The sequence below is a fragment of the Bidens hawaiensis genome, unplaced genomic scaffold (genome assembly GCF_021521415.1).
Source record: "Bidens hawaiensis isolate Kalapana, Puna unplaced genomic scaffold, B.hawaiensis_p1.1 tig00006990_1, whole genome shotgun sequence".
Taxonomy (NCBI): domain Eukaryota; kingdom Viridiplantae; phylum Streptophyta; class Magnoliopsida; order Asterales; family Asteraceae; genus Bidens; species Bidens hawaiensis.
Genome location: NW_027491479.1, coordinates 82,830 through 109,064, shown reverse-complemented (window position 1 = coordinate 109,064; position 26,235 = coordinate 82,830). Strand labels below are relative to the sequence as shown.

Here is a 26,235-nt window from a genome sequence, read left to right as displayed (position 1 = left end):
TTTTTTTTTTTGAAAAGATAGCACCTAAACTTACAATAAAGTCAAAAAGACTTTAGTCTAAAAACCACTAAATCGGCCCAGACATGAGTTTTCAAGCGCATCTGAACCTGGACATAAAACTCAAAACCCCAAAAACATAGATTTGATGATTTTCGCGTATTTCTAAGGTGTAAAGAACCTCAAAAGAAGTGAGTAATACGAAGAACAACCACAAATCCAACAAAAACTAAGATTAAAATCTGAAAAGTTTGATTCGAAAACTATCACACCCCAACCTATGGTGAAAATGCCAGTGTGCGAACTGATGGTTCATAGCTCAAAAGGTACTATCATAAAATAATAATATGACAATATCTATTTATTTATTTCAAATTCAAGTCCATAAATATTCAAAATATTGCAAAACAATTCAAAACTAATAATTAATCCCAAACAAAATAGAAATAAAGATAGTCTTCATTTTATTGCCTAAGGTCCATCTAAGCGTTCTTCACCTTAAACTTCAAGTCAACTGGTAACATGCATATGCGTAGAAAATAAAGTAGATTTTTTTCAACACTAGGTTGAGTGATAATATCACCAGTTTTTATGATACAATAATATATATAAATAAGCAAAATGAAATAAATGCGATAATAATCAACCAAACTGTGAGCAATTAATGTGTCAGTTGACCATTGCCATGCGAGCAGGCGTCGGCTATGGTGACAGTTGTATGATCATACTATAATGTGATTATGATGGACCTCTCCGAATTCGATAAAATAAACACATAATTTATACGTTTATACGTTTGATAACATTTGATCGAAATACACACAATTTATACGTTTCCTAGTTCGTGTATATATGTAATATAAAAGTGAGTATTAGTACGCATGTGTCCCCAAAAAATTTAAAATCAGTAAAATAACAAAGGGAATGACATAACTCACCTTATAGTTTAGGCGAGTGAACAAAATATGAATAAATGTTAAGATAAACAAGCGAATCGTCCTTTAACGCGTCGTCTGATATAAACTGAATGGACCTGAAACTTTGAGAAAAATGACTACTGTTAAAACCGAAAACATTGCCACCAGAATCGTTCCAAACGAATGTCTAGAACTCCGGTTATAAGAAAATCAATGTTTAAGCGAGCTGGTACTGACCAGAATCCGAACAGCGAGTCGGAAGTCGGGTTTTGGTCAGTAGCCTTAAAATATCAAAAAAAACAAAGTGTTCTGGACCGAAAGTCGGTTCCAACCATAAGTGTGAGAAATCAATTGGTCAAAGTTATTGACCAATGTGCTCTAAAACGGGTCGGGTTCAAATTGACCCATCAATTCCCCCAAGCTCATAAATTGATTGAGGGTTATTGACATGTGAGTAATAATGAACCATTCATGAGTTAACAACTTACCCAGATAATGCTTGAGTTGATGGGAAATCAGAGTCAAAGGTCAGAAATCGTCAAAGTCAAACAACAGCTTGTAACTTCGAGTAAAATAGCAAAACGAGGATGCAAACGTCGATTTAATGAAGGGTGACGGCTGGGAGAACAACGTTTTAGTAACATCTAGGGTTTGGAGTTATGGTTTGTTTATATATAGTCAACAGATCAACTTGTAGAACAAGAAATCGACTCGATTTGGTAAACAAAAAACATATTGATGACGAAATTGTGTCTTGTAATCTTTAATATATCGATGGAATTACAGATATTGAACCTAGACACTTTTCAATAGTAGATTAAATAATTTGTGGCTTAATTTTCGTGATTTAGGGTTGTTTTAAGGAAAGATTTAGCATTAAACAAGAATCAAAACCGAATTAGCTGATCAGACCCTGCTTCGTGCTACGCAAAGGATGAATGTCACAAGAATTTGGTTTTTGACAGTTTTAGTCCCTGAAGTTCCAAAAATGTATTTTTAAGACATTTTAAGCGATTTTAAGAGTTTCTAAGGACTATTTGGCAAGATTGAAAGTTAAGGAATTATAAACCAAGTTAAACATAATTAATTTACTAACAAATGCATGATCTTATTGATAAGAAAGATCCGAATTACATTCCGAATCAGGTAAATAAATAAGAATATGAATACGGAAAACTCGAAATGTTACAGTATCCACTACTTTTGGGAATTTCGTCCCAAAATTAGAGAATTAACTGTAGCAAACAGATGAGGATATTTTGTCTTCCTTTGATCTTTACACTCCCAAGTAAACTTTACGCCTTGTTTAGATTCCCAACGAACTTTAACCAACGGTATACGGCTTGTTTTAGTGAATTTATCCTTGTGGTCCATAATCTCAACGGGTCTTGCAACAAAATGCATGGTATCATCGATACGAACTCCATCAAGAGTTACTTGTAGATTACCCTCGTCAAGACACCTCTTCAAATTCGATACATGAAACACCGGATGAACGTTTGAGAGTTCAGTAGGAAGTTTGAGCCTATAAGCAACAGGACCAATTTTATCAAGGATTTCAAAAGGACCAACAAAACGAGGAGATAATTTTCCCTTCTTTCTAAATCTAACCACTTCTTTCCACGGAGATACCTTAAGAAGAAAACGATCACCAACATTGAATTCTAGAGGTTCCTTCGTTTATATGCATAACACTTTTGACGACTACGAGTGGCGAGTAGATTCTGATGAATTTGAGCAATATAGTCAGTTGTTTCTTGAACTAGTTCAGGACCATCAATTTGAGATTCCCCGACTTCGTTACAACAAATCGAAGAACGACACTTGCGACCATAAAGAGCTTGGAAAGGTTCCATTCCAATGCTAAAGTGAAAACTGTTGTTATACGAGAACTCAACGAGCGGTAAATGAGTATCCCAATAGCCCCTAAAAAATCGAGGACACGGGAGCGAAGCATATCTTCTAGAGTTTAAATCTTACGCTCCGAATGACCATCGGATTACAGATGATTGGCAGTACTGAGATCCAAACGAGTTCCCAAGGATGACTGAAGTGACTTCCAAAAACGAGAAGTAAAACGACCATCTCTATCGGAGATAATGGTTAAAGGAGTTCCATGATGACAAACTATCTTTTCCACATAAATTCATGCCAATTGATCCACATAATACGTTTCCTTGATGGGTATGAAATGAGCGGATTTCATAAACGATCAATGATTACCCAAATACTATCATGTTGCTTTCGAGTAGAAGGAAGCTTGGTAATAAAATCCATAGCAACATCTTCCCATTTCCATACGAGAACGGGATGTTGTTTGAGTAAACCAAAAGGTCAATGTTGCTCGGCTTTTACTTTAGAGCAGGTGAGACATTTAGAAACATAAAGAGCAATGTTTTTCTTCATTCCGGGCCACGAACAGATGGAACGAAGATCAGCATACATTTTATCCGCACCGGGATGAATAGAATACCATGACTTATGAGCTTCGTCCATAATGAATGTGCGAAGATTATCACGATCGAGAATCCACAAGCGATTAATAAAATAGAGCAAACCATTGGGCTTAGATTCCAGTTGATATTTCGCACTACACGACATCTCGTCATACATGTTGCCTTCGGTGACGGATTCGTGTTGGGCGTCAAAAATACGCTATTCAAGATCACTTGGAATAGAACACAAGTAAGCAGAACGGATTTGACATGTCTCTTGTGACTGAGAGCATCAGCCACGATATTCGCTTCACCGGGATGGTAGCGAAACTCACAATCAAAATCGTTAAGCAATTCGGCCCATTGATGTTGTCTTATATTGAGTTCTTTTTTATAAAGATGTGTTGGAGACTCTTATGGTAGGTAAACACTACATATTTGGTACCATAGATATAGTGCCTCCAAATTTTCAAGGCAAATACAACAAAACCAAGTTCAAGATCATGTGTCGTATAATTCTTTTCGTGTACCTTGAGTTGTCTCGAAGCGTATGCGATAACCTTGCCTCATTGCATGAGAACACAACCGAGACCTTGATTAGAAGCATCAGAGAACACAATAAAATCTTCATTACCTTCGGGAAGAGCAAGGATAGGAGCGTTGCAAAGCATGTCCTTAAGGGTTTGAAAGGCTTCTTCATGCTTTGGCCCCCACTCATAAGGTTTTCCCTTGTGTGTTAGAGCGGTGAAGGACAACACAATATTTGAAAAGTTCCGAATGAAACGACGGTAATATCCCGCTAATCCAAGAAAAGAACGAACTTCGGTGGGAGAAGTTGGTGTTTTCCAATTCTTGATGGCTTCATTCTTTGCGGGATCGACATGGATACCTTTGTCGTTGACAATATGGCCCAAAAACTAAACTTCTTTAAGCCATAACTCACACTTCGAAAACTTGGCATACAACTGTTCTCTTTGTGATTGTTTTCGGATTTTGAGTAGATCAAAATATCATCGATGAAAACAATTACGAATTTGTCAAAGTACGGTGTACACACACAGTTCATAAGATCCATGAAAACCGCGAGTGCATTGATTAGCCCAAAAGGAATAACACGAAATTCATAATGCCTATATCGAGTACGAAATGCCGTATTGGGAATGCCATTTTCGTTAACGCGGAGTTGATTATAGCCCGAACAGAGATCGATCTTCAAGAAGCATGCTGCTCCTTGAAGTTGATTGAAAAGATCATCATTACGGGGGATCGGGGTAACGGTTCTTGACGGTGAGTTTGTTGAGTTCGCGATAATCAATACACATCTGGAATGAACCATCCTTCTTCTTGACAAATAAAACAGGTGTGCCCCAATGGGAAGAACTTGGGCGAATAAAACCCTTGTCCGAGAGTTCTTCCAATTGATTCAATAATTTTTGCATTTCGGATGGTGCAAGGCAATAGGTTGCTTTAGAAACGGGATTTGCTCTGGGTACAAGATCAATATGAAATTCGACTTTACGAATAGGAGAGAGTCCGACAACGTCATCAAGAAATACGTCAGGAAAATCACGCACAATCGAAATATCTTGAATCTTCTTCTTATCACGATCCTTCTCTACCAAAAGTGCTAAAAAAGCAACGTATTTCTTGCGTAGGTAACGTTGAGCTTGGAAACACGACATGACATAAAGCTTAGAAGTAGGTGCGCTACCAAAAACTTTAGGATATGACCATCTTTGAGATGTATACGAAGAAATTTCTCGAAACATACAACCTTGACATGATTTAGAGTGAGCGAATCCATTCCAACAATTACATCAAAACTACCCATTTGCATAGGAATAAGATTGATACGGAACTTGACCTTATTAAGAGTTAAGACACAATTCCGAATAACCTAATCAATAATAATAATAGAGTTCTCATTTTCTAATTCTACGGTAAAAGGCTTAAATAATCTATCCGAGGCTTATCAATAATATACTCAAAATCCAAAGAAATAAAACTCTTATCGGAGCCAGTATCAAACAACACCGAAGCAGAATGATCATTAATAGAGAACGTACCATTCACCGCATCGCTGGAACTCTGAGCTTATTTCACATTCATCATAAAAGCACAACCATTAGAACCATGAGGTGCTTAAGTAACTTGGTTGGTTGGAGGAGCTTGGATAGCAGGGGCTTGAACGGTTATATGAGGAGGAGCCATGAGCTGAGGGACTTAAGTGGTATAGGTGTGAGGTGTAAAACTTTGTGGGATCGGAGGTTGGTAAGTTTGAACTTGGTAAGCTTAGCTAATGTAATAGGGTGCCGGCATAACTTGGGCTTGGTGAGCATGGGTGGCATAGTAGGGTGCAAACATAACTTGGGCTTGATGGACATGGGTTAGCTGAGGGCACATATTGCGGAGATAACTAGGATCTCCAATTGTAGCAAGCATGGGTGTTAGGAGCACCGGGTTGAGCATATAGGGCAGTAGCGGGTCTAGGGGCAGGCTAAGCAGCCCGTTGTGGAATGTCTTATGCACCAAGCGGTGCATGACAAGTGTTAGCAAGATGACAGTAACGATTGCATTGAGTGCAAAGGCGGCAAGGAGATTGAGCCGGGTGATTTCGGTTACATATAGAGCATAACGAGTGAGGTCCGGTATAGGGTCTCTTGCTAGGAGCATTTTGGTTTTGGGTTTGATGGTTGGCTTAGTTAACAGCATAGTTTTGGTGATTGGATTTACGTTTGTAGTTGTTGTTCTTGTTCTTTTGGTAGCGGTGAGAATTGTTCTTTTGAGCGGTAAATGAGTATCCCAATTGCCCCCAAAATAGAGGACACGGGAGCGAAGCATATCTTCTAGAGTTTGAATCGTACGCTCTGGCTGACCATCGGATTGCGGATGATAGGTAGTACTGAGATATAAACGAGTTCCCAAGGCTGACTGAAGTGACTTCCAGAAACGAGAAGTAAAACGACCATCTCTATCGGAGATAATGGTTAAAGGAGTTCCATGATGACAAACTATCTTTTCCACATAAATTCGTGCCAATTGATCCACATAATACGTTTCCTTGATGGGTATGAAATGAGCGGATTTCGTCAAACAATTAATGATTTCCCAAATACTATCATGTTGCTTTCGGGTAGAAGGAAGCTTGGTAATAAAATCCATAGCAATATCTTCCCATTTCCATACGGGAACGGGAGGTTGTTTGAGTAAACCAAAAGGTCGATTATACTTGACTTTTACTTTGGAGCACGTGAGACATTTAGAAACATAAAGAGCAATGCTTTTCTTCATTCCGAGCCACCAACAGATGGAACTAAGATCAACATACATTTTATCCGCACCGGGATGAATAGAATATCATGACTTATGAGCTTCGTCCATAATAAATGTGCGAAGATTATCACGATCGAGAATCCACAAGCGATTAATAAAATAGAGCAAACCATTGGGCTTAGATTCCAGTTGATATTCCACACCACACGACATCTCGTCATACATGTTACCTTCGGTGACGGATTCGTGTTGGGCGTCAAAAATATGCTCTTCAAGATCACTTTGAATTGAACACAAGTAAGAAGAAATGATTTGACATGTCTCTTATGACTAAGAGCGTCATCCACGACATTCACTTTACCGGGATGGTAGCGAATCTCACAATCGTAATCGTTAAGCAATTCGGCCCATCGATGTTCTCTCATATTGAGTTCTTTTTTATCAAAGATGTGTTGGAGACTCTTATGGTCGGTAAACACTTTATGGTCGGTAAACACTACACATTTGGTACCATAGAGATAGTGCCTCTAAGTTTTCAAGGCGAATACAACAACACCAAGTTCGAGATCATGTGTCGTATAATTATTTTCGTGTACCTTGAGTTGCCTCAAAGCGTATGCTATAACCTTGCCTCGTTGCATGAGAACACAACCGAGACCTTGATTAGAAGCATCACAGAAAAAGATAAAATCTTCATTACCTTCGAGAAAAGTATCCCAATTGCCCCCAAAATCGAGGAAACGAGAGCGATAGCTTTTTCATCGATTGAGGACTCGTCCTTTCGGGATAAGGTTCCATCCCTGACATGGTCATCAGACAGTGAAGCAGCAAGAGCAATAGCTTCCTCGATGGAGTGAGGGTCTCGAATGACCACAGCGTCACGGAAAATCATGGGCAATCCCCTGATATACTTACGAATACCCTGAGACATAGGAGTCACGAGATGGTGTAATAGCAGGCTAAGCTCCTTAAAACGATTGGAGTAAGTAGAGTTATCACCATCTGCTGGATTTCCCAAAATTCAGTCTCAAGCCTTTGAAGTTCATGTTCAGGGCAAAACTCCTTTTTCATAGCCTCCTTGAGTTCCTCCCAAGGCATAGTCATAGCCATCTCAATGCTTTGAAGGGCATTGAAAGTGTTCCACCACGTGAGAGCTCGCTCTTAAAAGACGCTCGAGGCGAACTTAGTCCGTTTTTCGCCCGGACATTCTCAATGGATGAAGATGCTCTCCATTCTCTCGAACCACCGAAGAAGTTTAGTGGCATTCTTCTCTCCAAGATACAAGGGTGGTTTAGCACTAGTGAAGTTCTTGTAGTGAAAATTGTGAGGAGCAGCCGAAGTAGTAGATTCATTCAAGTTGAGACTCTGGATCTGATTTACAATCGTAGGTATAGCAGCAACAAACTCCTTGGTGATTCTGGCATCTAGACGGCGATCACGAGAAGCAGTAGGACGACGTTGGTTACAACTGTGATTTCTTAGAAAAGACATTATGCGGGGACCAAAAGTGAAATTTTATGAGATGATGGGTAAGTTGTGTAAATGAGTATAAGAAGGAAATGAAAGGAAATCGTGCTTGTGATTTATCATGACTTGAGGATGAGTCGCGTTTTAAGATAATGTGAATGATTTTTAGTTATTTAAATAAATAAAAAATGCTTATTTTAAAGTAAATTCCAAAAATAAAATATTATTGGGTTGGGCTTTCCATAGGTTTTTCATGGTAGCTTGGGAACCCAAATTAAGTAACGAAACATATCCAATGAGTTGGCCTTCCATGAGCTTTTCATTAAATTTGAATGGCCCACTAAATAACGCAATATAATTTTTGTGAATTGAGTCTCCCATGAGCGTTCCATGGCAGTTTAAATGACCTGATTAAATAACACAACTTAAATTTCATGAATTAGGCCTTCGATGAGCGTTCCATGGCATTTTAATTGTCCAATTAAATAACGAGTTACAAAACAATTGAGTTGGTAGGTCTATGAGCGTTACATGGCATTTTAACTGACCCAACTAAATAACGAATTATGAAATCAATGGAGTTGGTCGACCCATGAGCGTTACAATGCATTTTAACTGACCCAACTAAATAACGAATTAACGGATCCAACCATGCATACTTGGAGAATCTCGTGAATCACCACGGGTGATACTTCCAACCAAATATCAAATCAAAACGAGTTGAGAATGGATAGTTGGAGTGTCCATGAATTGTCATGGATTTTTCACCCAACTAAGCATTTTTTAAAATAATTAAAAATAAAATATTGGAGATTTCTTCCCGAATTTAGCAACGAATCATCGTGAATTCAGTTTTTATAAAAGGAATGTAACCGTTTAACCGGTCATGTTGACCACTTAAAGTTCCGGTCGTATGACATTTGTTCTACTTTGGCCTATAAGTTCGAGTACTGTGGTCATGTTATCCTTTAGGTAAGGAATAGTGTTTTACCTCTGACTCACAGTTCTCTCCCCCTTACGGTTACTACCGAATATGTCATACTCCCATGCTTTAAGGTGCGCGAGTAAAAACAGAACAAGGGAATTCTTAAGGAATTTCCCAAAATAAAGGCAATATACTAAAAATAAAATAATTGGAAAATATTTTGAAGGTGATGCATATCCTCGGAATTTGTGTGTGCACAATAAATAAAAATAAATGAATACATAAATAAATAACTTAATTAAGCTGTAAACACATATAAGCACATAAGGCTGTCAAATAAGCACGTATAGGGTTCTAAGTATATTTTTAGGACATTTCTAACGACCTATCTCAAAACATTCGGCTCTGATATCAATCTATCAAACCCCAACCTACGGCGGAAATGTCGGGGAGCGAACTGATGGTTCACAGCTCAAAAGGTACTATCAATAAATAAATAGGTATTGTCATACTCTTTTTTTATAACAGTACCTTTTGAGTTGTGAACCATCAGTTCGCACCCCGACATTTCCGTCGTAGGTTGGGGTGTGACAAAAACCACAGAAATTCGAGTCGAAAGCTCTGATACCACTTGTAGGTCCTCAATCTAGATGGATTTTACAACTTTACTCAAATCAATCCGTGTTGTTAGTAGCGGAAATCACTAACACTCAGATCTCGAATGTTAGTTTTGTATAAACAAATGAGAGAAAGAGAGAAGGTTTTGGTGGAGAGAGGTTTTATTTCCAAGAGTTGGTGTCTTTTTGTGTGTTATTTGAAGAAATGGGTAAAGTGTCCTTTTTATAGGGGTCCTCATTTTTTCAAGATTTAGAAAATAAACGTACTAAGTACGTAACACAACAACTAAAAGCAAATAAGAAAAACATACACAATCCTAATAATAATAATATAGAATATTAGCCCTACAAAAAAGTCATATAAGAAATAACTGTTGTAACCAGTTACAAGTCTTTTTTTTATCACAATTATGTTAAAACTAAACAATTGGAGAGACTTTTGTGAGCATAAAGAGAATGCAGGTTGGTTTTTGGTAGTATGGGCCATTTTTTAAATTAAACTTTGTGTGCTTTATAATGGTTTTTGGTAGTATGGGCCATTTTTTAAATTAAACTTTGTGTGCTTTATATTTTATGTAATTCAACCAAGTTATGATTATGACAAATCCAGTTATGTTAAAAATAATATTTTTTAGATGTTGTAAAGTATACCGATAGCCAGCATGGTACAGCTAAATAGATGAACTAACCGGTATTCAACCTATCAAAGTCTGTACTAGTAAATATAGTATTATCGAAACCTATGTCAGTATTTGTTTTACGTTTTAGATTGATGCAACTTCTTATTTTTGCTTTCAAATATAATGTTTTATAAAATTTTGAATATAGTGTTGCATAATACTAATTTAGTATCTATGTTTCGATCAATATAACTTTTTTTTTTCAAAATCGAATCGTCGCAACGCAGAGTGTAACTATCTTATATCAATTTGGAGACACGGTTCTCACAACTAGTTCACTTCATTTGTGAAAATACAACGTATATTAGATCAATACCATATTTTATTTGTTAATGATTTATAATCTGTCTTGTTATTTTTTAACACCTTGAATTGCTTTTGATATCAACAGGATGTTGTTGGTGATTTTGACACATACAAAAAGGAAAAAGAAACAGTTTTCTGAAATCTTTTCTCCCATGATCAACTGGGCTTTTGAAACCCTAATTATGAACCAACGTTGACCAACGCTTCACAGTTTACATTACTTCAGTTGAAAAATCTTGATTACCCTTATCTTCATGCTTTGTTTATAACCAGATCTATAGATCTCAACTATTCACTGTGCAGCCACAGTTGTACCTCATGTAAACTCCATCCAATGTAATTGAAGCGAAGGCCCTAAATTTTTTCTTAATTCTACAGCTAAATCCATATTTCTTATGAGTTTGAACAAGATTTTTAGAAGACCAGTGGCAGTGCTGATATAAATCCATATATAGTCCTAGAACTACTATATATTTCGGGGTAAGATCTGCGTTATTTTTGTTTGTGCCCTAATCCTTGTTTCTTGACAAATTATTGATAATATTGCTGTGGAAGTGTGGATGGTTTGTTTTAATTAAGCAATACTTACTCTTGTTGTTGTGGGATTTAATGGGTTTGATTATTGTTGTTGTTTACTCTTTTGTCAACAGTTTCCCTGATGGTATTATCCCTGATTGATTTTAACTGTTTATACCCTTGTAAAATAAGTACCTCACAGTAGTCAATCTTTTTTGCTGTGATTTCATAGCTCCAGTAGCTCATGATTTCTTGTTCACCATCTCAAATTTCAGAGGCCTATGGTACCTCATGTATATATCATGGAGAGAGCCTATTACAAACTTACCGGTTTTTTTTGTAATCTGTTTCTCATTTAGTGTTATAAGAAGATGCTAAAATTTTGAGTGATCTTGGATCTTAATTTCGTAGTTTGAACTTGGAAAAGCGGGGATTGTTTGTTGCTATATAAATATGTTTAATAAAATTTCCTACATATATATGCTATGTTGGTTGGTGTTTGATTCTGAGTTGTATTTGAAGAAATTTATGTATCATTAGATGGTTTAGGAATACCATCCTGATGTATAGACGGTTTTATTAATTACTTGTAAAACTAGGTAAGTTGGAGGAGGAGGAGGCGACTTCGGACTACAAGCTAGCTTTCATGAAAGCCGCAAGATGTTGCAACTTTGATGAATCTCTACAATCGTGAGTGTGATACCGTTTCAGCATCACGGGGCTTGCATCTTGGTTTAATAGAGCCATGTGTTCTTCCTTGTTTGTGTCTTGTTCCGCATTATATGATCTGCAATCAGCCGCTTTGAGCAAAGTCGCTCCCCCTTGTGACTTTCATAAAAAACCTCAATGCCCCAACTTACCTACTTCAACAAGTAATTAGCAAAACCAATTAAAAATAGTAATTAACAAACCATCTTGAAACCAAGGTGGTACGTATTTTTAAACCACCTAATGATACCCAAAAAAGAAAAGTCAATATGGGGTATTTGAGATACAAATAGCAACAGTTGGCCACTCTTTCAACATCAAGGCAAGATATACTATCTAGTTATCTTAGTTATAATTATTTTACATATGCTTGATGGGTGATTACTTCATAATTGATGGCTAGGAAATATGTTAATATATCTATGTGGCATCTTCTTCCTTTGCAATATGTTAATAGACAAGGGGGGTGGGCGTCATGTGTCATGACCGGCCTCCACGCCAGCCTGCCTAACTTCTCCCCGGCCTCTCTTCATGGATATCGCTCACATTCGTCTCCCCTCTCATAGACTGCGCCTCCTCTACATTCTCCTCTCCCTCTCTTCTTCTTGCCACATCACACGAACTCTCTCAAAGATATTGAGTCCTTATTATGTTTAATTATACACCTTTGCTGATTGGTGCACCCATCTATAACATGTATACACACACAAATACACACTATGCTTACATGTAATTCCTGTATTATCCATGTCCAAATAGGAAAAGGTTAATCATTAGTCATACCCAAAAGAGTTTAAGCAGTAGAGTGGCAATAATAACAAGTGTGCATGTACATACATATGGTGTTTGAAGTTAGATCCTGAACAGAGCATGGTATTTGGTTGTTTTCACACTACACTATAGTACATTGAAATAGCATGGTATTGGTTGTTTCCACACAACACTATTTAGTACATTGAAAGGGGCATGGTGTAGCTAATAAAGCAAATTGAAAAGAAAGCACTTATTAGGGTTATCTCATTGTCCTCCACCGCACTCATAAGTAGCGTGGGACCTCTTCTTTTACTTAAATCATTTCGTGAAAGCTAGTCTGTCCCTACAACTACTCCCATATGGTCCTAGCTACTAAGTGGTCATAATGCCAGTACAAAGAGATGTGAGCATAAACTAGGGTTTAGTGTTAAGAGAGAGATAGTAGGCTAAAGGTATGTACATGGTGTATACCTATGGATTTAGGACGGCATGCAAATATGGAAAGTGTATACTTCTTTGTCTCAAAAATATAATTTATAATACCAACTTAGTTTCTTTTGAAAAATATGTGCTTAATTTATCATTTTATGAACATAAGTTGCATAAAAAATAATGAATTTTATATAAATTCACATAAAATTCTTTTAAAACTTACATTTCATATTACGTACAAGATTTCTCTTTAACATGTACCTTTTCCTTTGGCCTGTTTCTGATGAAAAACCATTTTTTCTCACATCCAAAAATTAAGCTTTTGTTCGTGTAACGTGTTGATCCCTCTTTTAATGGTCTCGATCTATATACATCCAATGCGAAACCCTAATTATAATAGTAGCGGTAATAACGTCTATCGAATAATTACAATCATAGGAAATTTTATGTTTATAATATATTTAAATAAATAATCGTGAGGGTCCTATTGATATATTTGGGAGTGTACGACGAAAATTTAGGAGGTATACATTTAGCCACGCCAGATCTATCATACATAATATAGGAAGACCTCTCCATAGAATTGACTAAAGAGATGCATCCTTTCTACATTAATAATAGCAATGGCAACACCTCATTCTCTACTATTAACCAACAAAGGATGACTTCTTTCGGATACTACAACCATGAAATCCCGAATCTTGACACTGCTAATATGCAGCCCACCAAGGAGAATTCTAGCTGCAATGATGGGAATGGCGATCGCTTCACCGGTCATTTGATTCTTGAAGATGCGTGTTTAACCGGCAAGAGATCTTCCAAGAAAGACCATCACAGCAAGATCATCACCGCTCGAGGCCCCAGGGATCGACGGATGAGATTGTCCCTTAATGTTGCTAAGAAATTCTTTAAGTTGCAAGACATGCTAGGGTTTGATAAGGCTAGCAATACTGTCCATTGGCTGCTCATGAAGTCGGAACCTGCTATTCGAGATCTATGCACCCAACAGTTGAGCAACCCGAGCTGCAGCCTTATGGGTGTGTCAAACACTCCATCTTTTGCTTCAGAATGTGAAGTTCTGCCCACAAATTATGATCAATCGGTAATCACAACGAATAACGAAAAAAACAATTCTTGCAGCAGTAACAAAGATAAGAAAACTATTGCTTATATTGATCATTTTTTAGTTAAGGAAACAAGGGAAAAAGCTAGGGCAAGGGCAAGGAAGAGAACAATTGAAAAGAGAAATATTATAAAAATAGGTTGTCATGGTGCAGGCAGTGATCAATATTCAAATGTAGATCAGCATCAAAATACAAACTTTGGAGAAGACCAATTAGTTGATTTAACTAGTCATTTTGGTGATAGTTCATCCATGATGTCAAGCAATTGGAGCCCATCCTTCCTGTTTAATTATCAACATAATTTGGGACCTTGTCATGAGGTAATACTTACTTTAAACTTCAGAAATGTAAGCTTTAGACTAGGGGTGTGCAGAAAAAAACCGAATTAACCGAATCGAAACCGAATTAACTGAAAAAACCAAACCGAAGCATTAACCGGCGATTAATTTTTTGTTTTTATGAAAAACTGAATTTTCGGTTTCGGTTCTGTTTTCCATTTTTAAAAAACCGAAAAAAACCGATATGTGTTTTTACTTAAATATTGCAGGTCCCGAAACCGCCGGATCCGACAACAAACGGCTTTGTTCTTTATAAACGTGCGAGACGGGTGCGGTGAAATCAAACGACCGAACAAGTAATATAAAGAAAATATAATAATGAACGGCTCCGTAATCGGTTAAAAAGATTAATAGATTAAACGAACCGACCCCACCCAAGGTGAGCTCCCCTTAGGTGGGTGAAAACACCATCCAAAACACACACACACACAAATGAAAATACATATGACATATTTATAGCTAAAATCATTTCATCTAGAAGCTTTCTTCCCGTCGAAGCTAAACGCGTGCCCGAAGTCCTCGTTTCGTGTCCGGTTTTCTCGCCGATATATATTATTAACTTGACCGTAAATATATAATGGGTTTCATAATTTGATATCGCAAGTCACAACTTTTTGGCCTTACAAATATTAATACAATTATATTTTTTTTTATATGTTATGGTCGGAAACAAAACACCAAAAGAATCTACCGTTGATGGTGATGAAGATGAAAGATTGGGAATAAACTTTGAAGATGAATAAGATGAAGAATGAAGATTGGAACTAAACTTTTAATGTTTTTTTATTAAGAACTTTGTTGAATTTTAAACTCTAATACTCTTGCAAGTTTGTATTCGTTTGGTTCCACGTAACAAATGCCTATTTTTGTGTTTTGAATATAATATGCATTTTCATTTTTTTGGAACTTTTTTGCAATGTCTACACACACACACACAAAAAAAAACCGATTATAACCGAACTGAAACCGAAAAACCGAACGGTTTGTGTATTTGAAAAACAGACTTTTCGGTTTCACCTAAAAACCGAACCGAACCGAGCCGTGCTCAGCCCAAGTTTAGACATAATTTGATATGTTTTTTCTTGTTTGTAGAAACATTTTAGTGATTATCAGATTCTTGATACACAGTGGGAAGACATTAACAATTAGGTCAGTTTTGCTTCTTCATTGTATTACCATTTTTATAATTGGTTGAGGTTTCTGGTGGTAAAGTTCGTACATTAGTTTATTCTTGTTTATTAATAAGAACTGATTCTTGTGGTTATATATGCTACTAGGTTATTGACCCGTGTACGACACGGGTGAAAGTATAGAAATCGTCTGACAAACACATATAATTTTAAATGACAAGATAATTTGTAGTATATATTTTTTGGATGACAACATAATATTTATCACATACGTAATTTAAATACACAAATAAATATAATGTAAAATCATATAAAAATGAAAAAATATATAAAAACATATATATTTCACAAATAAATGTTTTAATAAATACTACAAACACATGATACAGAACTTAAGGATTTAACATAAGAAATTATATTGTCAAAAAGATAAATAAAACTTATCATGTTGGTCGTCCTTACGAAGCATCATGCCGAAAAATACGTACACACTATATTAAAATTATAATGCAATTGGATTTAGGCGAATTAGCTAAGTATTTAAAATGAACCCAAAAAATGTTATCAATTGTACTGAGGAAAGTAAACTAATACGGTGTTAATATCTGTAGAAATTAATATATTTTTAAAAATTCATACTTCAATAGGAATATCTAAACAATATACTTTAAAATTTTAATAGTAAGCAAACTAATGCGGTATTTTATTTTTTATTTTTAAATTTTAATATAATTAACACTTTTTTATATTTTTTAAATTTAAATACATATATTGCGAATTCTGACCCCCACATCCTATCATCCATTTCTTTCTTGATGCACAAAAAAACCGATGAGACTCGATTTGAAGATTTAGTGACCCAATTTAAGGAAAGATTACATGAGTGACTTAATTGAAACACTTTTAAAAGTTGGTTACTATTCTATAAGATATTCCCTTTATTATTTATTACAAGCTAACAAAAACAACCAAAGTTAAATTTAGGCAAAGTATTAAAATGCATTTAAAAATATGTTGTCAACCAGCATTGAAAAGGATGGTTACAACATATTTCATTATGTTAGTTTACTTATTTTTGACAAATTATGTATGTTACATTTTGTATAATTGATAGTACATAAAAATCAATTGTTATTTGACAATACATACATATATATATATATATATATTAAAAACCATTATTTCTACACTCACACATTTACTATTTATATCAATTTTCAAATCTTCCTACATAATGTACAAATAACAATTGCACGAGTATTATATATGCATTTAAAAGGTAAAGATTAATTTTTTTTCTTATAATTTTATAACCAGTTTTATTACAAAATTTGGTTTATTAGAATTTTGGCATAAAGGTTTTTACACTTATATTTTCTTGACCCCTCAACTTAGTTTCATATATTTACTTTTTAGCCCATCAACTTTGTTGATGAAACTTTTGTCACAAAACTTTTACCATAATAATCAAACCAACATCAACTGACTTCTCGCCGCGTGCCCGTCGCAAAACGTGAAAGCCTTCGAACATGTAATGCATTTAACCCGCACCGTCGCAGCGCGCGGTGTAGAAATATTTGTTCACGTTTATAATATATTGTATCCTTTGATGTAAGCTATAACTTGAAGCTAATAACATAAAAAAGTGAATTTAAATATATGTTACTGTATTAAAGCGTTACAAATAATTTGTTACCGTTCAATGTTACTCGATGGTTCTCTTGGTGTTGACACTGCACTTTTATATAAAAAAATATTATTATATAACATTTGAAGGGTAAATAAAGAATATTAAAATGACTAACCGTTTGAATTACTCCTTTTATTGGAAGAGGTTGATTGAACAAAATTACATTTCTTTGATTTTAAAGACATTTGTAATATAATATAACAAAGTTATTATATGAAAATGAAGAACACCATAAATGTTGACAGAAAAAAACGTATATAGCGTGCTATTTAGTTTTATTGTTTAAAAGATTGGGTTTTACAATTTGAAAAGGGATAGCGGCACAGTTTGTTGCCCGCTTGCCTTCTGCTTCGATGTAATAAAAAAACTTTTAATTATGAAGGAAATAATACACAAAACGTAACAATTAGAAAAACAGGACAACAGAGAGTATTAAGTTAAGTCACAATTGTGGTATTTTTTATTGGATGTTCATAATATAATTGTAAAAGCATGGAAGTTATAAACATTACCCGGAAAACATAAATAGCATACCTTAGTCTACTTGACATGAAGAATAACGGTTAACTTCAAACGACATAAAGTATTATAAAATCATTAATGTAAAAGTGTCTAACCCACCAACATTATGTGTTGAATATATATGACCAAAATGTATAGAGTTAAATAGTATTCAACTTTACATATGTAAATTAGGAGTTACTATTTTATTTAACATCATAATCATTAGCATTAATATATGAATTGAATTGTAATTTTGAATAATATTATTTATTTTTGAATTATTTAATTACCAATAAAACATGAGAAACCTTAGTATGTATGGAAACTATAGTAATGAACCAATAGGAATTAGCCAAAATGAATTTTTTAATAGAATATATAAATTCTTTGATAATTAAGCATGCTATATATACTGTGAATGCGCCTAGCTTTCTTATCTTCTTTTTTTTTTGTGGTTTTGTGATCCTCCATGTCCTTGTGTCTTTACATATATCCATTACTAGATTTTATCCCCCGTGTTACGGGGTTGTCTTTAATTATTCGTTTTTAATATTTATATATGTATATTTGGATTTTAATTTTATTTATTGTAAGAAAGTTAATAATTAATATACTTGAAGTTTGATGATAAAATGGTTTTACAAATAAATGATATGTTATAATCCGGTTTAAAAGCTATCCATAATCCGGTTTAAAAGCTATCTGGGTTTGGTGATACCCATTACCCATTTATTTTCTTTATTATAATATTGTTTCTTAATTATAAATAATATCTTTTTTTAAATAAAATAGGATATTAATTTTTAGTATATCCCTATTTTATAAAATTTTCATATCAAATATTTTATGAGATAAATTTTTAATATAATGAGGTGTTATAACCCGTTTAAAAGCTATTTGGATTTTGTGAGACCTTTACTCGTGAATTCGAGTCAAATGCGTAAGAAACCTTCATTTACAAATAAAGCAATCTGATGGCTTGAGAGAATAGTTGTTTTACATTTTTCGTTTTTTAATATTTATTTTTTGGATTTTAATTTTCTTTATTGTAAGAAAAAGTTAATAATATACTTAGGGTTATATTGATGAAGGGTTTCATAACTAAATGATATGTTATAACCCGTTTAAAAGCAATCTGAATTTGGTGACCCATGACTCGCTTATGTTTTTTACAATAAAATTGTTTATTAACTATAAATAATATATTTTTATTTTTAAATTTTAGTATATCCCTATTTTATAAGATTTTCATATCAAATAATTGGTAAGATTAATTTATAATTTAATGAGATGTTATAACCCATTTAAAAGTTATCTAGTTTTGGTAAGACCCATACCCATGAATTTGGGTTAAATCAATGAGAGGTCTCCATCTAAAAATCAAGCAATCTGGTGGCTTCCATAAAAGGGGGGTGCGACCATATCGCGACACATAGAATTTTAGGGTTTTTGTTTATATATATTATAGATATATACACACATAATACATGTTTGGGCAGGTTATTGTGCAAACAACGCTTAACTATAGGTTGCATAATTATTAACATAGGTTGCCAGAGTATTTTATAAGTTGCGTAATTACTTTTAAACGTTGCGAATCTTTTTTGTTTAACTATGCATAATTATTTTACTAAATGCGTAACTAATTATGTGTAATTATGGCGTGGAAAGACTTTGCACTATAAGAAGCATTTTATTGGGTCTTATTAAACTGATAAGATAATTTGAGATATAGGCATCAAAACTTATTATAATAACAAATCAAACATACGAAGAAAAGATGCATCACTGCAATGGGTTAGACATATTAGATGTTTGAATTTGTTGAACAAGTTACTATTATTATTAGTTTGGAAACAAGATCAAATGTAGGTCCTCTAGATGGATCTCACAACTTGACTCGGATCAATCCGTGTTGTTGTTTAGCGGAAATCACCAACGAAACTCGGATCTTGAATATTAGTTTGTTTGGTTTATTGGCTAGAAAGGAAAAATGGAGATGAGAGAGAGAGAACTTTTTTTATTTCCTTGAGTTGTGAAAATGAGTTGTAGTTAAGTTCTAGAGAAATGGTAAAGTGTCCATTTTATAGGGTCCCATTTCTCCAATACATACAAAATGAACGTACCAAGTACGTAATACACCGACTAAAAGCAAATTAGAACGACATATACAATCCTAAAAACAATATAGAATGTTAGCCCTACAATCTCCCTCTAGGATTGAGTATGTCGAGAAACCTTTATTAAGTTCTTTGCTTCGTCTTTATTTCTTGAAACTTAGTACTTGTCTTGATCCAGGATCTTGAACCAGATTGGATTTTGAACAGTTCCTTATTTTCCAGTCTTGTAGTCTTGAACTTCAATCTTATTTTCTGGGAAGGATCGGCCACAGCAAATTTTAGAAACATCAGATGCAAGAGGCTCGACATCTAATTATCTCTTGTTAACTTTCTTGAGCCGACTGGTTTCATTCCTTGTCTTCAGACACAATTAGTTCATCTTTAAGTTCAATCACCAACTGTGACAATCGTCAATTTCAGGTTAACTCCGTTAACTCAACTCCGTCAATTCAAACTTAAGATCACTGAATCTATAACGCACACCTCATTACATTTAAACTAGGGTTTAAATGTCGCTTAACACTTACTACATGTGTAGTCTTTCGGGAATTGCACCGAAACGCAAACGAGTTGACGCAAACGATTGATGAATAAACGAAAAACGTCAAAACAGTAATTATGTGATAGTTATGTGTTAGACTTATGTGTTATGTGATAACATGGTTATAAACATTAACTCAATGTACTAGAACTAGTTAGTTAGGCTAGAAAAGCAACAATCGAAAGTTGAGGGACTTGAGTGTAACATAGTATCTTTATAAATACTAATAATAATAAACCCTAACTATTATTTTCTCTCCCACACAAACCCCGATCGGAACCCCCCCCCCCCCTGTTGACCTTGGCTGCCGTCGACTTATACACACATATATACAATCAATTTCAAGCCTTTGATTGAAGATTAAGGTGCTAGGAAGGTATAATCGACTACCCTATGCATCCTTTATACTTGATTTTGATGTTTAATGGGTTAATTGAAAACCCTAGATGGCCGATTATGTGTGTGTATGAAGTTAATATGATTGTTGTTGATTTGATGATGATTTGATAACTAGAATTGATATTGTTACATGTTAATTGTTGTGTCTTTGATTTGAGTTCAAACAAAAACCCTAATCATGTATGTAATGTGTAATTGATGTGCATGGATAGTGTTTATGGAGTCTAGAGTGTTATATGAATGCATCATGGTCCATAGATAGTTAATATGTTGAGTTTGGATGCAAACAGTTTCTGGACAGATTGTGTTATTGATGTTTAATTGACTGTAACGAGGTGTAAATGTGAAAATTGGTTGAGATTATTGATACTTCAGTAAACTAGGTTGAGTCTAGTTTCTAAAGAATATAAATTTGAAATTTTTGGACGTGGAAAAGTTAACTTTTATGATTTTACAAAAACGTTGTGCAAAGCTGAGCTGTTAGACCTGCTGTTAGGTTGTTTTGTAAATGTTATATCTCATGAACTACGAGACCAATTGGGTTGGTTCCACTTCTGGAAGTTGACTCATTGAGTTAGGAACCTAACCCAAGTGGTCTTGCATTTATTGGATTTTTCGTTTAACGGGAATTGCAAATAACATTCTCTTGCGCATGAATTTGACTGTTATGAGTTTGCTGTAATGATTTGATGATTGTGAGAAACCTATGTGGAATAAAAATATAATAAAATATGTTCTGGAAACCTAAGACATATATGCTTTTGTGATGATTTTTGGTAAATTAATTGTGATGCTGTGATCGGTGAGATAGTACAATCTTTCAAGTAGAATTTCTGTCTCGGTGAAACTAGCTGCTGAATTTTGTGAAAATGCATGAAACATGATACTTGTTATATAATTGTTATGTTTTGACCAAATTGCCCTTGCGGGGAATAATTGCTAATTGATTGTCATAATTTGACCAAATTGCCCTCGTGGGGAATAATGGCTAGTTAATTGTTATGTGTTGACCAAATTGCCCTTACGGGGAGTAATTGCTAGTGATGTACTTTATGAATACATGACACGTATATAATTGCTTACACATGTAACGTATCACAAATACCTTTGTTAAAGTCACACACGATTCACAAACGAAACACGAAACATGTTATGTGCATAGGTATTATGTGCTGGGTCTAGAGACTCGATAATTGTTGGTGCATAAATGTCAGTAGTTCATATGTCTAATGTCTGTAATCGAGTCTGTAATATTGTTTATGTATTTGTTTGTTTAAAGCGAAGTTGTTGACAAGTTCGCTTAGGCGAACTTGTTAACCAAGCGAAGTTGTTGACAAGTTCGCCTAGGCGAACTTGTTGAACAAGCGAAGTTAAGGACAACTTCGCCTGAGGCGAAGTTGTCGTGTATTTATATAGGTTACGGATTAACTGTTTGTAGTTGTTCGAGTTACGTGTAATTCAGTGAGTCAAGTGACGTGAGGTCGAGAGTCTGTAAGTATCGCGTGTTGAGTTATTAATATAACGTGTGTTTGTTCGTATCGTATTCGTGTGTTTGTGTGTTTGTGTTCTACGTCCGTAACGATCTACACAGGGATTCCGCACCTGTGTATATCGGGATATCTCGTGTGATCCGTCCAGGGAACCTACAATTGGTATCAGATCAAGAATACTTACAACTTAATCAGACACTATGGGTCGAAGTCAATTCGGGGTGACTTGGGGAAAGCCAAATACGCTTTGAGGAGAGATAGGAGGCATCAATATTTCTGAGTTGTTGCCCACTTAAATTTTGAGACTTAATCGAACCTAACTCGTATCACAGAAACGATGAAAACCACTTTAAGTTATACCTGCTTACAACCTGTCTCTATATGTCATAATACAGCTAAACACGGATCTATGTGACAGTCACGCAATTAGTATGATTCCTGTTCGGATCTTTTCTAAAACATGGTAGTCCCTAACTAGACTGAAATTTGATCCCTTATACTGTAAACTTTTAAAGTTTTTGTACTTAGATAGTTTTATGATTTTTTAACTGGTTACTTAGAATAGATCATGTCATTTATTTCTTAAAGGGAAGTTTTAAAGAGTTAATTAAAAAATGTTCAAATTATAAGGTTTGATTTTGTAAATATAGGCGATGTTGTTAAACAGGCGAAGTTGTGAATAACTTCGCCTAGGCGAAGTTATCTGTAACTTCGCCTGTATAACCCAGACCCTATATAAGGATGTTCAACAGTCACACTGTTCATCACTTTGCAAATCAGCGAACTTATCCGACACCTTTCCGGCGAACTTATTATTTATTTCGATTACGTGTTATTTATTCCCAGTTTTCACACCGATTCAAGGTTCGAAATGCCATTATATCACATAATCAATGTTCATTCAAGCTTCTAAATGTTTGTTTCGACTGGTTTCGAACCCTCGGACCATCGGATTTTGAAACCGAGTTTCATAACTTGTGTTTTTACGTGTTAAGAACTATTCTGATCGTCTAGATAACCTTAAAACCATGTTATTCGGAGTCCTTAATCTTCAAAATTATCATAAAATCTCAGATTTTGAATTTTGAATTATCCTTACTGTCGCCGATTCAGATTCAGGCGAAGTTAGGGTTTAGGCGAAGTTATCCGTAACTTCGCCTGAAGCTTAAGTTCGCCTGAGGCGAAGTTATCCGTAACTTCGCCTGAAACTTAAATTCGCCTGAGGCGATGTTGTGATCAGGCGAAGTTAACATTAACTTCGCCTAGATCATTTTTACTTAATGTTAATTAGACGAACTTAAAGCTGAAGCGAAGTTGTTCCCAACTTCGCCTCATCTTTAACTTCGCCTATACAGAGTTTATTACAACTTCGCTCATGGTACCCAGCGAACTTGTGCTATGTCTTTATGCTGTTCTAACTTGGTTCGTTTGTTGCAGATATGGCTGCAGTAGCTGGTGCTGGAGGTGCAGGAGGAGACGATGGTGACAATCAGAGACAATTTTTCCCGGGTCACAATATGTACATCACTTTAGACCCGGAGGCGAGTGGTGTGGACGATTACCGCGAGATCATAACTTTCCTCCTACGCTCGAGGATTTTTCATGCAATCACAAACACTCTGCCGATATCTTTACCAAATATCGAAGACTTTTGGCAGACGGTCGAATACGACTGTCGTGTTGAGCCCCCGGTCATGCGAGCGACTGTGAACAATCAAGAGGTTCAGTTCAATTCTGAACAGATCCGGGTGGCGTTACGGTTTGGAGAAGAGACGAGGGACGACCCAACTGAGTTTGTGGCTCCGTTTCGTGATGGAGCGTTTCTCCGAATGGGCTATTCTAGTCCATTAGGCGATACACAGAGACGGAAGGGTTTTCTGCTTGGTCAGTGGCGCTTCCTTATGCACGTCATGATAGTTTGCATGTCAGGAAGGAAGGCGGGCACTGACGGTATGGGTGCAACCATGCAGTCCGCAATGACTGCACTGACTTACAATAAACGCTATAGTTTTAGTCAGATGGTCTTTTACGAGATTGACAGACAGAGAAGGGCGATGTCTCGGGAGCGGTTCATTATGTACCCACGTTTTATATAGATGATATTGAACCATGTGGCTCCGAATCTACCTCAGAGACGACCGATAAGATACGTGGAATCTGTGAGCAAACGTATCTTTGCTCAATGCCGCACTTCGAGTGCGAGGAGCAACCCTGAACGTCGTCCAAGGCATACTCCACTGTTTGGGTTTTTAATCAACCCAGAGTATGTTCCTGCTGGTGGGGACGAGTTCAGAGATCCTCAACCGCGACAGGCAAGAGCAACTCAAGCTACATCTGCTGTGCCTGTTGTTTCGGCTGCAGAGGATATAGATCTTGATGCTGTTTTTGGAGGTCAAGGTTATTTTGATATGGATCAAGTTGAAGGGGTGCAGGTCTCGGCTGCACAAGGTTCGGGTGTGAGTGTTACTAGATCAGCAACTTCGATAGCTGACTCAGATTTGGATGAGATCATGAATGAGGGGAGACGGTTGATGGTGTCTCGAGAAAGAACGTTTGGGAAGAGAAAGAGAACGGAGGATGATGATGAGTCAGAAGAGGAAGAAGACATACATAAGCTGATAAGACGATCAAGAAGGGAAAGGACAGGTGTTGGTATGGGAGCTGGAGAGACTTCAAGGATGGTACGTTTTGCTCCGGCCGCACTGTCTGGTATGTCTATCGTTCCTTCTTCTGTACAGGTTACAAGTACAAGCGCTGCGGATGTTCCCGTGGTGGCTACATCATCTGCTGGCATTCCATCTACCACTACCATCCAGACGTCGACTCCGGAGATCGTGTCTCTACCACCTCCAACGTTTACTCAGTCGGTGGTAGCTGCACGATTTGTAGAGTCAACGGTCGTTACTACTGCAGGGTTATCAGGTATGGTACCACCTGCGGTTACGCCTGCTTCTGATGTCTCGCCTACGCCTATGTCAGACTCAGAGAGAATAGCTTCACTAGAGCGGATCGTGGCAGAGCAATCGAAGACTATTCAACGCCTAGTGGAAGCAAATCAACTACAGTCATCCCTCCTGGTTGAGCATGGGAAAATTATAGATGCCTTGAAGGAGTTCTTGGCATCTCAGGGGGAGATGAGCTGTAAGGGCGACGAGCTAAGGACGAAAAGAAGAAATGACCGAGACGATGATCCCAATGCATCGAAAGATGCAGGTGGTGAGCTGCCAAGAACTTCTCAAACTCTTGGTACTTCCACAGCTGAGGGGGAGTCTACCGACGCGGCTGGTGGTGATGATGTGGTGTTGGTGGATGATGACGTGATTGATGCGTTGAGGGAACTTGACGATGATATGTTCAGCGATGATGTGTTGTTTGATGAAGATGTGCTGCCGAGTGATGTGATTGAGAAGATCGGTGAGCAGATTGAGATTGAGGATGAGATTGAGGAAGGAGAGATAGTAGAGGAAAATGTCGAACATGACATTCCAGAGGTTGAGAAGGCCGATGTAGGTGATCAGACGGCAGTTGAAGATACTGAATGGGAAGAGCAGCCGAGGTGGAAGGAAGGATATGCTCAATGGTTCGTCAAAACGAAGAAACCGGCAGTCCCTACCATGTTCAAAAAGAGTTACAACATTAAGGGCTATGCTGAAGCAAAGAAATGGATTATATGCTGGATTTATGATGAGCAGTTGCGGCTCTTTGTGATTAAACGATATGATGGAATTCAGTACCTCAGAAGAATGTTGAGATCGTTAAACACACTGCCTGAGTGCGAGGTTAAAGACTTAGCCAGATTGGGATTGATCAATCGAAGTGACGATAATATGGCTAGAGTCATAGGGAAAATCGTATGGAAAGAGAGCATAAAGG

General features: G+C 36.2%; 2 protein-coding genes across 2 annotated transcripts; one reads left to right on the top strand and one right to left on the bottom strand.

Annotated features, from left to right (window-relative positions):
* Window positions 1-2,111: 2,111 nt before the first annotated feature.
* Window positions 2,112-7,732, bottom strand: LOC143634062 (uncharacterized). The gene is made up of 3 exons (XM_077102242.1): window positions 7,622-7,732; window positions 7,323-7,544; window positions 2,112-2,546 (listed from the first exon to the last, which is right to left on the bottom strand). Exons 1-3 carry the CDS (start codon window positions 7,730-7,732, stop codon window positions 2,112-2,114), a joined length of 768 nt encoding a protein of 255 aa, XP_076958357.1.
* Window positions 7,733-13,621: 5,889 nt separating this feature from the next.
* Window positions 13,622-15,637, top strand: LOC143634061 (transcription factor CYCLOIDEA-like). Its single transcript, XM_077102241.1, has 2 exons — window positions 13,622-14,470; window positions 15,581-15,637. Exons 1-2 carry the CDS (start codon window positions 13,622-13,624, stop codon window positions 15,635-15,637), a joined length of 906 nt encoding a protein of 301 aa, XP_076958356.1.
* Window positions 15,638-26,235: the final 10,598 nt, after the last annotated feature.